Source organism: Atractosteus spatula, chromosome 7 (genome assembly GCF_055471065.1).
Source record: "Atractosteus spatula isolate fAtrSpa1 chromosome 7, fAtrSpa1.hap1, whole genome shotgun sequence".
Taxonomy (NCBI): domain Eukaryota; kingdom Metazoa; phylum Chordata; class Actinopteri; order Semionotiformes; family Lepisosteidae; genus Atractosteus; species Atractosteus spatula.
Genome location: NC_142712.1, coordinates 10,587,284 through 10,604,438, shown reverse-complemented (window position 1 = coordinate 10,604,438; position 17,155 = coordinate 10,587,284). Strand labels below are relative to the sequence as shown.

The 17,155-nt window shown below is 38.5% G+C and overlaps 1 protein-coding gene across 1 annotated transcript in view; it reads left to right on the top strand.

The window, feature by feature from the left end:
* The window catches only part of LOC148830441 (calpain-5-like), a 37,547-nt gene extending 33,356 nt beyond the window's left edge, over positions 1–4,191 (top strand). The window contains exon 13 of the mRNA XM_088922376.1: positions 789–4,191. Coding sequence (XP_088778502.1) covers positions 789–971 — 183 coding nt within the window. The 3' untranslated portion in view covers positions 972–4,191. The remainder of the gene's footprint in view (positions 1–788) is intronic.
* The last annotated feature ends 12,964 nt before the right edge of the window (positions 4,192–17,155 follow it).

The following is a 17,155-nucleotide window of genomic DNA, read 5'->3' as shown; positions in this document are numbered from 1 at the left end:
CTCACGCCAAAGCAGATGTTGGCACAAGGGCTTGTTGTTAGACCTTTACTCACCAAATCACTTACAGCAAAAAAACTCAATTGTTAACTTGTAGCAGGGAGGACAGACCAATTGATCCCTAGTCTTTCTTTTTTGTTGTTAAATTACATCAGTAACTTGTTTGTAAACCCTCCCGATGAGGATCTACAGTTTTTACAGTTTACAGTTAATCAGTGTGCCGCAGTCCCAGTGCCACGGGTGTAACAAGGACATGTATGCAAACCTCCCCCAACACTCTGCTTCTCAAGCCCTTCATAATGTAACATGCTGCAAACCTCAGAGTTCATTGCAAGAGATTTTGGAAGAGAGCTTCCTCACTGATGCACTGTGCTGCAAAATGACAAACGCCCAGTTACTACCACTTGACATTGTTGCGCTGAGCCCGAGAAATCCTGGCCAGCTCATGCCCATCTCCTGGGATGGGGCTCGGAAGGGAGAAATAATATAGAGTACAATAGGAATAGGAAACAGTTTTCAAAGTTGGCTGGTGAAATGGCCCGGGCTCAGACCTTCTGCAGGAGCACATTTCTGTTCTTCTCTGTGCCTTTCTTCAGATCCTTTCTGAAACAGGTTTACAGCTCTGCCGGGGCTGAGAGCGAATGTGCCTGAACACTGTTCAGTTATTTGACATGTGTTCCTCGAATCCCCTGCGAATATAGGGCTCACAGACCCCTTCGTAGTCCTGCCAGTAGTCAGTGTCTAGTAAGAGGATAACACGCTCTCTCCCTCTCCGTCTGGGCTTGGGACAGATCTACAACAAGAACGTGATGTGCGACTCATTCCTGGGCCAGGTGGTCCTCCCCAGTGACCCCAGCGACCTCCAGCAGCACCACACCGTGCACCTGCGCGACAAGGGGAACCGGCAAAGCAGCGACCTTCCGGGCACGCTCAGTGTGAGGATCACCACCAGCAACGTGCTCACCAACATCTGAGCGTCGCCCCCCCGTGACTCCGCGCCGGGAGAGGCCCGGCACGGCCGCCCCACACTAAAACTCTCCCGGGAATTGAAACCTCTCCATATACCTGCGCGTTTACAAGGGCTACGCCTCGTCGCCTCGCGGCACTGTTCGTCTCCGTGTTAGAAAAACCCCGTCCGCGGCTGTAGCTGGCTGGCGTCTCTTTCCTGGCTGCGTCTTCTAGATAGACAGCTGGCCTCCCCTTGGGTACGGGTATTCCACACTATTTCATTTCCCTCCAAAAAGCCGGCTCATTCTGTGAGCGGCTTTCAGCAGAAAGGAATTTAAACAACATTCTGAACACCGTCTACTTTTAGACAGTGCCAGTGAAGAGTACCAATCCAATAACAGTATGTGGAATAAAAGGATTTAGGTTATATTAGCTATGTTTGTGTTTTTGTCTGGTATATGTCATATCAATAAGTGCTTTAAGAGACCAAAGGAAGCCATGTACTTAATTGTCTACCAAGCGCCATGTTCCTGGTCAGTTGATTTTCTTCTTTGCTGTTTTACCTGAGGCATTGTTAGCAAGGGCACATATCAAGCAGCATGAGGTTTCACAAGGCCAAGTAAGCTACTGTACAGTGTGCCTGGTGGTGGTGAATTGACCAGAGCTTTGGTTTGTCCTAAAAGAAACGCATGAAAACAGATTGCGAGACTGTTAGGTGACCAGGGGAAATTTGCATTTTTTATTTTTTAACGGTCTCTGTTTTCTGTTACATATTTAAGACATTTGTGAGAATGTAAGACAATCAAGAAACCAAGGAAAATGAATTTTAAAAGGTGCATTTTACTTACTAAACTCTTCTGAAAGCAATGCAAGCCATTCCAGTTTGTATTTTCCCCACTGACTTCTTTACTTATTGGCATGGGTGTAATTAACTAGTACAAGCTGAGCTTGATGGGTTTTTTAAATTTCTTTTGCATAATGGAATTGAAAGATGGATTTAAGTATGTCAGTGCCCTAAAGATCATTTTTTTCCTTATCCATCACATTCCTCATCTATATGAACAGTCTTGTGCTTTTTTCATCTCAGATTGTCAGAAAATGCTATTGATCTCAGCGTGACATTTTTTGCCTCGTTCAACATTGGGTATGAGTCAGCCTTACCAGACCCATAAGGGCCGGTAGACACAGTGGTGCTGTGATCGCAGAGAGGGGACTGACACGATATACCTCACCTGATCCTGGACACTGAAAAACATAAAGGTGTTTCAGGATGGTAGCTTGTCTGAAATCTAAAAAGAACTGTACATTTTGCTTTGCCAGTTTAGCTCAAACCAAATCAATTGTGCCATATTCTTGTATTACTTCAGTACACATGAGGGTACTGTAGCATCAAATGCAGCCACTCATTAATTCAAGTTTACATTGTTAGTTGTCAATTGTGATCTAGTATTATTCATTTTTGTAATCATATTAATTGTTGTTATCATATTAGTAATCAATATTAATATATCTGTAATAATTCTGTATTGCATTCTGTTTTTCATTGTAAGTGAACAAAAATTAAAAGCCCTCTATATTAGATATTTATATGGGAAGCTCTCCATGCATAGTTGGGGGACTGTTTTGCAGTCCAGGGTAATTGTTCACTTACTGTACACAGGCCAGGGGTGTTTGTATAGAAGCTCATTAAACCAGAGTTTATTCCTGATTCCAAAGCGTTCAGCAGGTTGTGAGTTTGTTGGGACTTCAGTCCATTGTAGCATTACTTCCCAACAATGCTGGTACCCATTTTTACAGCTGTGGATTGGCTGCCAGAAATTGGGGTGAAGTATGTGCTGTAAAGGGACTTAAGTCTTGGGTTTCTAGAGACCAAACTCTGTTTTCCACCAAGTGCCCCCAACATACTATAGTCTCCCTGCTCCAAACCCCAGGTTTCTAGAGCACTCTCCTTTAAACAACATGCACTTTTGTTAGTCATTCAATTTTAGGTTTTACCAATATTACAATGAAGCGTATGTTTATAGATGAATATTTTTAAAGACGACTAGGCACACACGGGCTAAACAAGGATATTTCGGGCAGTGTTCGTCCATTTTGATTTTGGTGTAACAGTTTTATTCCTTGTAGTCCTCATGCACTTTGTTCTGATGGGTTTTCTTTTAATGTGAATAAAGCTAAAAATACAAATATTCCAAGTACAGTGCGGGGATTGTCCCAGTGGCAAAAGATGCTAACTTGTGCTCTAAAAGCTTTAGATCTGAGGAGAAAACTCATGAGCAAATTATTACAAAGTATTTTTGTTTACACTTAAAAAGACTGACATAGCTCTGCTTTATATACTGTATGATGTCAAATGCATAATGATATGTACTTCTTTAATACTGCTACATTTTTTCTCTGACCTACTGCTGGTAGATCTGAGATCTGTGTAGTAGCTTTATAAGTCATAAATGACTGAGTATAACATACTGTATGTAAGTGTATTTGTTTTCTTAATTATGTGTGTCCTAGTCTGAAACCGGCATCCGATATAAAAGGATTTTTTTTTAAATCATGCATGGAACAGAAGAAGGAGCTTCTTTCACCTACCTGATTGTAACATGTTTTTCACTTTGCTTAAAATATTGCCAATTATTATTGTTTTTCAGCATACACATGTGACCATATATGCACCTTTCAGAATGACCTTTGATATTATAGTGTAAATTAAATCCTTTTCTGATTATCGGCTTTCTGCACATTCCTTTGTGTCATTTTCCAGCAATCGTGTACTTAACAACAGTTTATGCAAACCACAGAAATAGACAACATTTCAAATAGTAGTCATATAGACCGTCTTTTCATTCTGTGTAAAACTGTGAAATTTAGTCAATAAAATCAGCCAATTGCAGAGACCCAGCTCTTGTTTTGCATAATCTGACTTGAATCTTGCAAATGTATTGCATGATAACTTCTATACCAGACACTGCAAGATTTTTATGAATATTTTTTAAATATTTTCTACTTTTCTGTTACATCTTTTGTATTTCTGTGCGGAATATTGATTTAAAAAATGTCTAATGTTGTTAAAAAGCTTTTTGCTTAACAATGTCTGTGCTTCAGGATGTTTTCCTTGTTTCTTGTCAATTCCTAACTGGGGTGTTACTGTGGTTATTTTATAACACTTTATGGATTTTGTTTTTGTATTTTATGTCAATTTATGGCATGAATTTGAAATAAAATTAAAGCGCTTTTATTGTTTTATTATTCGGTCCTACCAGCGTTTTTTGTTAAGATGGCTACAGTATTTAGTGATTGTTTTAGTTTTCTGTGGGTAGTGTATTGTTGAAAAGCAGAGAACTATTGTGGGGTTAGAATGTGGCTTTGTTAAAGACGAAAGCTGCTTTGCTTCAGAGCTGACGACAACAGCAATGCTTTTTGTTATGGACTATACAGATTTAGAGTGCTGTGAGCAGGTGATATATTGAAAGCTGTCATATCGGTGGAGCAAATTAACAGTTCGAAACCAGTTTGCTAACCAATTAATTTAGAGGAACACCTGAACGTTTTCTTGTCTTCTTTGAATGAAGAAAGAAAGGCAAGGCAAGGAAAGGGGCAGCAGAGGGGAATTCGAGCTCACGTGATCATTGCAGACATCACCCTGGTTTTTCTCTCCCTTTTAAACCCACCAACAGCAAAGTGGTCCATGGCAGTAATATCTCAGCTCGGTTGGATGGCAGTTCCTGGGATGAGAGGCCTTTAGGGAAAGCCATGTTGCTGCAGTATGTTTTGTAGGTGGACCAGTAGGTGGCGCTCTTCCATCTGGACCAGACTTGCCATACCAGTGCCCTAGTATCATGACTAGGGACACTGCGCACGGTAAGTTACTCATATTTGTAAGAGAAATGGTGCTCGATTACACTGAGTTTACCACTGGCTTAATTAAGGTTGCCCCTCAATTCAATTCAAATGTTGAAGTAATTTTTAACTTCACTATAAGACCAATTAAGCAATGTGGCTGTCAGAACGTCACAGCTACTGCATATCACCCAGATCTAGAAAGAAGTGGTTCCCATCCTGTGTGTAAAGAACTATAAGATCCTTCGTGATGGCAGGTGTAATACAAATGAAAGAAATTGTAGGAATCTTTAAGGGAACAATTTTTGAAACACTGGTTTTTAATCCTCCATTTTATGAACTATTAGCATGGATTACAAACATAAATTCACTGTGAAGTCAGGTTATACCTGATGTGGATAGAAAAGGTACTTTTACTTTTGAAGCTTTCATAAGGCAACGGTGATTCCTTATAAAGGGCCCTGAGACAAATTAATGTGTTTTTCATTCCAGCACCACATGAACAATGTTATTAATCTCGCATTGTGAAGAAGAACAGTTTGGGATATACCAAGCAATAGATTTTTCTTCAAAGATTAAATAAGCAGTTAGTGTAGCTTCTTGATTTGTGGCATTAGAGAAGATTTCTGGCATTCATCTTAAAATAAATTGTGCATCTATCATAAATATTTGAAAATCTAATTTGCTGCAGTGTTGAATCTAAGTAATTTTTTTATTTTGACATTAAGAGAATCTTTAATTGCATGACGGTAGAATAAGACTCAAAAGATGCTCCTCAGGAATTATGTGTGGAAAGCTACACTGTTACTGAAAAATAAGGAAAAATGCAGCTTTGTAATAAAATAATATGACTTTGTTGAAAACATACAGTAGTTTGCTGAGTATTAAGAGTGTTATGTTAAACAAATGTATTATTGTTGATATTTACACATGCGTATTTACTTGTGCGGAATATTAGACAATTTGCTTTCCACACAGTAAAGATAATTGACATAAAATAGCTATTAATTGCAAACAGAGTGCAACTGTAAAATGTTACAAAGTGCTTGTGTTTTCTCCAGCGTGACATTGACAGTCTCTTAAAGATTAATGTCACTGAATATTAATAGTTACAATTTCATGCACCTTAACAGAGAAAACTTAGTTCTGTCTATGTCAGTTACTTAAAATATCTGACAAGTAATCACTGTATTACTATGCATTAAGAGGTATTCTAACTTTTTCAGGTTGGGACTGACAAACCAGCATTGTGAATGTTACTATCTTGTTCTCTCAAGGATAATCCATGTGTATGATTGGTCATTGAGAGCAAATATACACTTTATATTTTAGACCTCCCTGCACTAAGTGCAAGAAGAAGTGCTGAAGACGTCTGCGTGCTGATATTTGTACAAGCGATTTGGGTACAAATTGAAATTGTGAGAATATGATCACTTTCTTGTAGGAGAAAAAAACTTCCACAGTCTGTTGATCAAATGAACAAGTAATAGGTTTATTCCATGCTGAAAAAAAATAGAAAACACAATGTTTCGGCCGTGGAGCCTTCTTCAGGTGTGGAATAAACCTATTGTTCTTTTGCAGCCTACGCATGCTGACGCAGCTATCCACCTGAACTACTGTTGATCAAATGCCTCTTTTTCCCCAGGTCCCCTTGAAGGGTTAATCTGCCGTGAGGAGTGGTGGATCATGACAGGGACTTTTCCCTAAAAATCAAATCTAACCCAACTTGAATGGACCACCACAATGAGAACAGGATCTGCAGGGAGGGAGATGGGCAGTAACAGTGAGCTGGTTACTTCTCCAAAGCCCATGGTGCTGAATCTCTCCTACAGGGGTTGGTTTGCCTCCTCCCTCCTTGATGACCAGCCGTTTGCCCTAAGCCCTCCCTCCCTGCTGTGAGAGGGATCAGTGTCCGTGAATGAAAGCAGCACTGCTGCCTAATCCCTCCAACAGCACACATACTCTACACGGCAACTCCGGTTTTCAGCAGGTGCGTCAGTCAACTTGAAAGTGAGTTTTGCATTTCAGTCACCTACACCACCAACTTGTGCCTCACTTGTCCCTGCTCTGGACTATTTTCCTGTGGAATAAAGTGGAGCAGAAAGAGCAGGATTCCTGGTTGGTTAAAAGGTAAGCAAAGAGATCCAGAGCTTAACTGCGCTGTTGGTTTCTTAAGGGTTTATTTAAAGCTTCTTAGAGCTAACATTTTTTCCCCTGTAGCATAGCTGGAACCAGACGGTAATGGGCCACTTTAATAAAAGAGACAGACTTTTTAGGAGAGCTTTCTGGATCGTCAAGAGTTAGCACACAATATATAATGAATTTAGAGGTAAAACAATCTGTATCCTGAGTTGTATTTGATGAACCTGAGTTTTTAATGCAAAAAGTTTAACAGAAGGAAACTAGTTTAGTGATGGCTGACAAGTGACAAATCAGTAGAAATAAAATTCCAGTGCACACTTAGAAAATGAGGCTTTTTTAGCAAACAAAAAGCTACCACAAGCCCTAAAATGAAGACTTTCTTAAAGCTGGTGAAATGACACACTGATACTTCTTTCTTGTTGTTATTGGTGCCAGAGAGATTAAGCACTTGACCTTATTGGTCATTCATTAATGGCATATCCTTTGACAAGATACAGTAAATCTACAGGAGCAGTGAACTGAAAGAGTGAGACAAGACATGAGAAGGGCATTTTATGTCAGTGTTTGCAAGAGTTGTAGCTAGTCTGGAGGATGAGGACATTCTTTTAAAGTTCAGACTCTGTTCACCGATTGTGACACAGACTTAAATAGTCTTGAACAGCAGACAGTTACATAACCTGATACATAACTAATGCTGTTTTTTTTTGTAGTATCACTCTATAACCTGTGTTTCATAACTTTTTCAATTGGATTTTCAGGGATAAAACCAGTCTGAGATCTGTCCCCAAGAAACCATGATGTAACACATTGCATTGATAGTCTTAATGGATGCCAAAACTGTGCTGACATGCAGTAACAGCAGACGATACATTCTAGTACTGTGGAGGTTTAAAGATATTTACATTTTTTCCTTAAGCCATTACCGAGCTGTAGTAATGATTAACTTATGTTCCACACTTTTTTTGCATTGTAATCTAATAAGTGAAGTGAAAGCAAACCAACTATGGAGAACAGTTTAGTAAGGAGCAGAGCTCTCTTCCAATACAAACCGGTGTTGTTGCCTGTGTTCTTCATCCCCACTTTTAATTTTTCTATAATTTACAGTTGCCTCAGAACCAGCCTTCAATAAGCAGCGATAGGCTGCACTGAAATCATTATATGCAGGGACTTTGTTGAGGGAAACATGTCTGTTATGAATACTAACTATATTGCTGACACGCAGCTCCTGCTGGGTTTTGTGTTGTAAGCTGCACATTCTTGTGGACAGTATTTTTCTGACTTCGTAAGGCAAGCTGGTGATTCGTCCATTGCCTGGACTTGTCTTTAAAATGGGCCACTTTGATTCACAGGCCTTACAAGGTGTCGTCTATTGCACCTCTCTGAACTGGAGTGCAGTTAGGCAGGCTTGCTCCCTAGGGTTTTTTTGATAAGCAGCTCACACTTGGTCTCAGCAAGGCACACAAGGATATAAAAGGCATTGCTCTGCAAAAGCCGTGAAGAGCATAAGTATTACATGCACCTGCAACTTTTAATTCCAGTATCTGAAACATCTTCTCTAAGGGTTGTGATTGGTACTGTAGTTTTATTAATGTTGCATATTCACGATATGAAATACCATTGCTGAGAACACAGTTAGATTGGCATTATTATGACTTTTTCGGGGTGAATATAATTTTGTCTGCTTCCCTCCTCAAAAGCATGTGATAGACATTATTAATCAGCAAAGTGAAAGAATTTTAGAGGCTGCGATCTAAGGGGCTAATAGGATTGCCACATGTGGAGTGCTAATACACATGGGGGCATGACTTAGTGTTATTTAATAAATAACTTTATAGTGTTGGTAGGGTGTATTGTAGCAGCAAAGGTTATATAAAGTTGGCGTTTTTAATCCACAGCTGCAATGATGGTCAATGCATGCTCACATTTTGGTCCATAGTCACTAATTTTGATATGTATGAGGACAGTACACTGAACCGGCCTAACCTGCTGTGCTCTGTGAAGGCTTTTTATGATAAACTCTTATAGCAGCTATAACCAGGTTTACTAGTAGTTGTGTAGTACTAGTAGACCATACGTAGTATGAATTGCAAGTAAGTCATGTAAGTAGAACAATTTTGTCCGATGACGAGGCTCAAATCATCTGCAACAGTAACTTTCAGTAGCCGAAGAACAAAGTGAAATGATTATCCCCTTTGACATCCCAACTCAGGACTGTGGTTATCTGCCTGACCAGACCTACAGGAAGAGAATAGCAAGGCAATATCAACTTTCCAGATGCAGCTCTCATGTTTTATTGTTTCATGCCCCTCCTGCTGTAATTAGGTATTTAAATATTCATGGTAAAATGTGTAGCTGCCGCGGACAATATTCAGGGTGCCCGTTTCACAGTGTCTTCCCTCAGTTAACAGCTTGTTATAGCTGATTTGTTGTTATCTTCTCATCCCTTGTATGCCTGCTGTGTATTAATAATGGTTCGCACTGCTCACCTTATCATACTTCATACTTTACTGCACTGTGGCAGGCTAGAAGTGATGTTTTGAACTGATTGTTTCTTGTGCCCTCTAAAGCATTTCAGCAGCAAGGCTTAGAATCTTCTAGACTAGAGTTTCCAGTTTAAGATACTCAGATGCTGTTCTGATGTTTTTCACTTTTTCCCCCACAAATGTAACACATCATCTTTTTTCATTCATTTGCTCATACCAGTCACTGGAAATAGTGTTGCAGAAGTCTCCAGTTGAATTTAATTTGACATTATGTTACACAGTTTTGAAAATCAATATACTTGTATATGGTGACATCACAGCCTATTTAGATAGATATTTATTAATGAATTAGCAGAGATATTGGTGAATACAAGGTTTTGACCTCAAAACAATTACATTTACATTGCACCTGTCTTCATATTAGAGAGTTAAACAAAATAAAGGGCACAACTGCAGTTTTAGGAGATATAGTGAGTAAGGAAATGTCTAGAGTTTCATTCAAGATTGTATTTTCATGTGGAGTGAGCACTACTTCAGATTTTATCTTTTAATGACATCAAATGTAGGTATTTTCTATTGTTTCAGCACAAAAGGTGTGAGAGAGAACTCCACTGCCCAAACAATTGAAATGTATACATATTTGCACAATTACAAAAATAATTTTAAACCATTTTTGGTTGCTGTTAAATATTTTTAATATACAGTGTACTACGGCACTGCTATGAAGCAATTTATGTAGTTATTGAACAGTTTGAACTGCCCATTGATAATTAATAAGGACTTCAGTGCACATACTGTACGTGATAGCTTGACTGAATGACCCTGCAGTTTTAATGCAGTGTTGGAAAGGGCAACACATCCATGGGCTGCTAATTAGCTTGTGCTGTTTGCAAGGATTACATCCTAGCCCAGGGCAGCGTGGGCTCTCATGTGATTGAGATCGAAGCACAGGCTGGCCGAAGAGTCACCACGTGTCCTGGGAGCAGTTGAGTACTAGGAGTAGGCCGTTCCTGGTCAAAACCACTTACTGTTTTAAAATGTGTCCTTGGAAACATCTCTTGCAATTTCGAGACTGAGCCTTGTATTCATTAATTGAGAGAAAGCAAATTAACTCTTGCACAGTGTTTCTGTCTGTTTGACATTTGGGATTACAGGATCTTCTGTACGATGTGTTGGCTTCATAGCTGTACTGTTTGTAAAAAAAAGTATTGTCACTTCTCTGGCCTCTAAATCTGTTGTCTATATTTCAACCACTTTTGTGTAAGCTATTTTGGTTTAGTCTTTTCTGAAGGACGTTTAGGTAACAAGTATAAATTCTTAACCACCCCCATAAGCCCAGCCTGTGAGAGCCTGTGCCCAGAGCTATGTGCACACCTAACATTCACCCTTATATAGTCTGTAAATGTTATATGAATGGTGCTTCAAAGTCATGTATAATAAATGCTTGTAATTTTCATACTTAAAAGCGTAATAATAGTATAAATTAATAACTTTCAAAACCCAAATTTACTTTAACTATCTTCTTTTTGGTTTTTTTAGACATTCTGTAATCACCAGTTTCTCAAACTAATTTTTTAAACAACAGTTAAATTGCGTTAAAATAGTGATCTAGACTTACTCGAGTAAATTGGGCCACAGTGAAGGCACAGGACAGTAACTGCATATATACTCCACCAAATGTAATGATTGGGATGGGTCTCTTCTCCAGAATCCCTTTGTAAACAATCCAAGTAGCTATGGTCAAGAACCTACAGTATATACTGATTTTTAATAACTTTTATTTGAAATAAAACATCTTATTTGTAAGCCTCTGTAAATAATTAATGACTGAAATATGCTTTTTTTATAATATATGTACATTAATTACATTTAATAATTGGTTTAAAATGAAGTTTAATTTACTTATTTTGCGTGTACTGTTATGCGTTATGTGATACTGGGTATTGACCTGTTATTTCCCTAAAGATTATCTGTAGGAGTCTGGCGTTAACTTTTCCTCACAGCTCCTGAGGGAGATCCACGGGTACCTGGTGTTCTGGTGTCTCCACTCTCCAGAGAGCCCTGTAAGGTTTCTGCACTGTGTGTTCGATCAAGTGCACACCAGCAGGCTGCTTTCTTCTTGCCTCTAAATCCATTAAGTCATATGACTGCTGCCTGCAGGATCAAGGAACCAGACTCTGGCTTTGTGTTTCACAACAGTGTGGCCCTTTGCTTTTTTTTCCTTCTTGTAGTTTTTGGAGCCTCCTCCTGCGGATCTGTCTTGATTCCTGTTTGCTTCTCCTTTCCAGGAGAGCCTTCACATGGTGACTTCTGATGTCAAGTAATAACCTGAAGCCATGGTCATTCTGCAGCAGGTAAGGGACTAGTTTCCTGCTTGTGAGGGTTTTGGCCTTGAGTGCTGTAAGAGGTTTCAAGGCACTAAGCATATTATTTAAAAAAAATTAAAGCACATCCTTATTGCAGTACACATTTGCAAAATTTATTTGAAAGTTTATTACCATTAGAAGCAAATGTTGCTGTTAAAATCTAGCGAATCTAGCAAAAGCATTTGTCTAACATAACTGTACAGTATACGTGCGATCTTACTATGTGAGTCTTAATATCTTTTTTCAAATATTTTATGTTACATACAGTATACATTTCGATCTCTTGGTTGTAAACTTAATAAACTGTTTTATGGATACGTAGAAAGATTGTGTAGGGTAGTGTGTTTGCTTAATTCTGTGGCAATGCAAGGATGCTTCAGTGAAATTGTTAAAAAAAAGACTGAAACCATGAGTTTCAGTTTCTTTGCTCTGTCAACATCACGCCAAACTAGAAGTCTCCTGTCAGTGCATTAAACCTAACTTTCAACTTTGTAGATCATAGTGATTTTAAGTGAAAAATATTGCCACCTGAAAATTATGCTGTTGACCAAGTAGTGTCCGCCAGTGGCAACTCAAGGAGAAAATCCACTCCCTCTGTCACAAAAGAGGGTCAGCATGTGTTGGGACTTCATTCTGGTACTTTGGGACGGGGGCAATAAAATAATCTTCGGGGAGCGTTAACGTTTTTAAATTAAAGTTTTTAAGTCAGCACTTCAGAAGAGGCATCACACAGCACAAACTAAAATAGATGTCTGACCTCGCAAAGACCTTTGCCATGTCTCCAGACACACGGCTAGAAAACACAGTGACCCAGAATAGAAGCTCATCCCACGGAAGAGGAGACTGAAGGCTAGTATTATCCCTAATCAGATCAGAGTGCAGTTCATTTTAACATGACTTGGAAAGACAGGCTGATGGATTCTGATAGTCCATGTCACATCGTCAGGTTTCCATTCAGCCTCTTGTTTATTCTTGCTTTGTCTGAACTGTGTGTACACATCTCTTGAGTTACAAATACAACCTTTTACAATCCCCATGATGGTCTGTGCTACCTGTTTTCATGGTCATTGTTGTGGCTCCTGAAAATCCAAACCTTTCTGTATGATTTCCTGTCGGACATTTCTTCTTTGCCAGAAATGTGTTTTTTACTAAAGAGTTTTAGTAACAGGGAGTAACAGGAACAGCAGAAAGGAGTGACCACCATTTCTGACACCAGCCAGGATCACCTCCACAGACATGTGTGGAGTTCACAGTAAGGCTGTCAGAGAATTGAGGTCCCTTTTAAAGAAAAGTCTAATCATGAAGAGTGACTAAGAAAGAACCCTGATGCATACCTCATCACTGAAACTGATGAATCGTTATTTATTTTTTATTTTAAAACAATACGCTTTGAATCCCCGTTTTGAAAAGCAAATCAGAAATGTTTTAAAGCAAGTATTTTAGATCAGTAAGTCAGTTGTTACCCAGGATTATTAAAAATGGTGTGGGTATTGTTTCACCCCATAAGCTGTAGATCATATTCTGAGCTTTATTATACCTGACATTTCTAAAGAAATTGTTGGTACACTAATTATAGCAACGTTGGTGGCTTTGAAAATTCACAAACCATTTAAAAAGTGAGCCCATTTTATGCCCATTCAGCTTATTGGTTGACAGAAACGGCAGCAGTTCGTCTTCTTGAAGTTGGATGAGCCAGGCCTAGCTCATCAACCTTTGTAAGCTGCTAATTGGCACAGACACCTCATCCTTTCAGCACACAGATGACAAGAGAACCATCCATTTTTCAGACATTTTTTTGCTTCGACAAATCTGGGGCATGTGCTTTTCCCCTGTTGATCTTCCTCATCCTCCTGCTGAAACTGAAGGCGCGGTGGCCCAAGGTTGCACGACAGGAAGTAGGCCGAAGGCTGTAAGGACAACTGTTTGCTTTCTTAGCGCTCAAGCTACTGACCTGAAGGAATCCTTTGTATGAAATGCAGTTGGCATGGCTTTAAATACAGAGACAGGAGAGCAGGATAGGACCGAGTGTTCGGCAGAAACAGGCAAAGAAATACAAAAGCTGAGTCTGCGATCCGCTCAAATTAAGGTAATTGTTTTTAAATGTACTAGCTTGTAATGTAGGTTTTGGTAAAGACAGGACAAACTGTGTGAGTGACCCACACAGCTTCTTTTTATTCCTTAAAATGAATATATATTGTAGAAGTAAATGGAAAAATATCATTCTAACATTAAAAAAAAACGTAATAATATGTAGATGGAGAGACAAATGACTGCAATTCAATAAATTATAGTGTTATATATTCACTGTTAGATCTGAGCAATAAACTGTATGTTTTAATATTTCAGATTATGTCAAAATATATATTTCAGATTCTACAATGTTCTGGGAACTGGGATATTTGACCATTTTGTAAGGCAAACAAGTTTTATTTGGGGGGTGATCTTTAAATACTGCAGATTTGAATACTGTACGGGGTAGAAATCAGAAGATATAGTTATGTAATCTGATTTGACTGGTCTAGACTCCTCCTTTACTAAAATGCAATTCAAAAATACTCCTTAATGACACTTCCATAACCAGGTCTATCATATTTTCAATGACTAATCCAACAAATGTACTTAGAATGGTCAGGGGTTCTTGCTTACAAATGCGTATACTTTCATGTTTACGTATGTGGAAACAGGCAAGGAAACTGGAAAAAAAGACTGAATACTCTGCAGTGAATACATTGCTTTCCAGTTGAAGTATAAAGCCAAGATGAACTTAGGTTTATAACTCTGTGAGAATTTTTGTAATTCAAGTTTTCTTTTCTTTCTTCCTAATGGGCACCTTTGAAAAATTAAATCATTTTCTCTTGTGAACTGAAACTGTGGTTGCAGTAAAACATGATTGCAGGTACAATTGAGCTACTGATTTTTGAAGTTAAATGCAAGTACTGTAACTTATTTTACCCGCACTCTACAGCTTAGCTAGATGTATATTGCTGGACACTCTCACCATTCAGAGTTACAATAGGTAGCTTCACTGTCAATTATTTCAATAAGCTTCTGACATCCTGTAACTAAAACAAACCCTGCTTCCTTAGGCATGATGTAGAATAAAAAGATTCTGCAAAGTTTTTTCTGCAAAATATTCCTAACAATGTATTGTTGATAAACTGAAGTAGAAAGAAATGATTATTAGAAATGGAAAATGTGTCTAATAATAAAAGTTTTAGAACTTTAAAGCAGCTAATGTGTGGAAAAAAAGGTCTGCTATTGAAGCTAAATTTTGTCTAAGACAATCTTTACACACAGTCCCTCCTTACACAGAGACAGAAACATATTAGCATATCAAGCTGCCTCAAAGCAGCTGCTTTTATTATCTGTGAGACATTTTAACAGCATGGTAAATTGTGTGGAAATAAAATGATTCACGACTTCTATGAAGTGGTGTTGAAGTGTCAAATGCCACCAGAACAGACCTCTATGACACACTGGTGACATTTGACTTCTCTTCCAATCTAAATGCTAATGGCTTGTTCGTTTTCCACCATAGATTGCGCGATCCTAAATTAAATTTTAGCAAAGTATTTCTGCTTGCCTTACCAACGTCAAACTAGAAGCATTTTTTTTTGTTCTCAAAACTAATCATCTGAAATGTATTTTAAATCCTATTTTGGAGCAAGTAGCAGGCAACCAATTTAATGAATTTAGTTTTGGATGTGAGGAAGATGGAGAAGTCATTTCCACTTATGAGCCAGTCCAGAAGACTTGGACACTGTAACATGATACTTTTGATTGCATTAAACAGTTCTTTGGAAAATGGTCTGATTTAAGAAATACAGCAAATGCAATAAAATCAATCTTGGCATGGGCTTTTGAACACAATTACTGTATATGAATTGGCTTCATTACTCTGCTCTCCTCCCCACTGATAGCTGATGTGTGGTGAGCGTTCTGGCGCACTATGGCTGCCGTCGCACCATCCAGGTGGATGCTGCACATTGGTGGTGGTGGAGGGGAGTCCCCATTACCTGTAAAGCACTTTGAGTGGAGTGTTCAGAAAAGCACTATATAAGTGTAAGCAATTATTATTATTATTATATCCACTCCTTCTTATACTGTATGTACTCCTTCTTATTCAGTAAGAACAGTGTCACGTCCTATTCTCGTGCTGACCATTTTGATAAGGAAGTTCAGGAGAGACTGTGAAAAGGGCTTCTCAGTCACATTAATAATTAAAATCTTGTTATTTTGCTTCCTCTATATCATTTTGAATATTCTGCTTTCTAGAAATTGAACCCTTTGAGGCAACCCTGTCTGTGCAGTGGAAGTTAAAACCCCTTGAACAAAAAGAAGACAAAACATGCACAGCAAGTCAGACCATGACCAAGGATAAAATTATGGCATATAATCCTCATTAATTACTATGTTCGGCAATGAGATTCCTTTTAGATATACATGGAGGAAAAGTGGTACAGTATGTGTAGTGTTCTCATGGAATTTCCTACGTTACATAAAGATGGCATTTAAGTGCATCAATATGAATGAAGTTGAACTGGGAAATCTGCATGATGTGAGGCACAGTAAGAGAAGCTGTGTGTTTCCATTGATAAAGCTGCATTTTGAAAGTGTGATGACTGTCCTTATACACCAGCACAGAAATAGAAGCTTTCTATGTCTTTAGCTATTGGATTGTGGTTTGAATGAGTTTATAAATATTTGTAATATTTACAGTATTGCAAAGTTGTTTTGTGTATTGAGATCATGGTATGATTATATAAGTTTCTGACCTGTCCACGGACTCCCAATGCAAAGCAGCTAACATGCAATAGTCATGCAATACATAGTGACTGTTAAAAATTGTATGTTGGCCCTGAAAAATTAAATAAATAAATGTGGCTTATTGAAGCTTATTGAAGCCTTAAAAAGAGAGGCGGAGTTTGTCCTTTCACGAAAAGAAGATTAACCTTTGTCTGTGCACTTAATTACAAACATAACTAAACAAAAACTTCTTCACATGTTTTTCTTAAGGCTAGGCAGTATCTCGTATAAAACTCTGTTCAGAACCTCTAAAGGTTGGAGTGAAATGAAAGATCATATTGTGCTGCTCTTGTACAGAAAGATATTGAGTTACTTCTTTAATTATATTTCTATGGAATTTTTGTAGTATTCAGGAATGGCAGTAACTACTTTCAGGTTGAGTACAAGTGCACTGTGGAAGGCCTCTAATCTCACTGTGTTCAACACCCACAAAGGTAACAGACCGATCGCCCTGGTATGTGAATATTTCTCCTGTTTAAAGAGAAGGGTGGAACACATTAAATCAAATACTAGAGAAAACAGTTTGTTGATATGGCTGGCTCAGAACTGATATACTGTAGCTGTCATTGTTGCCAG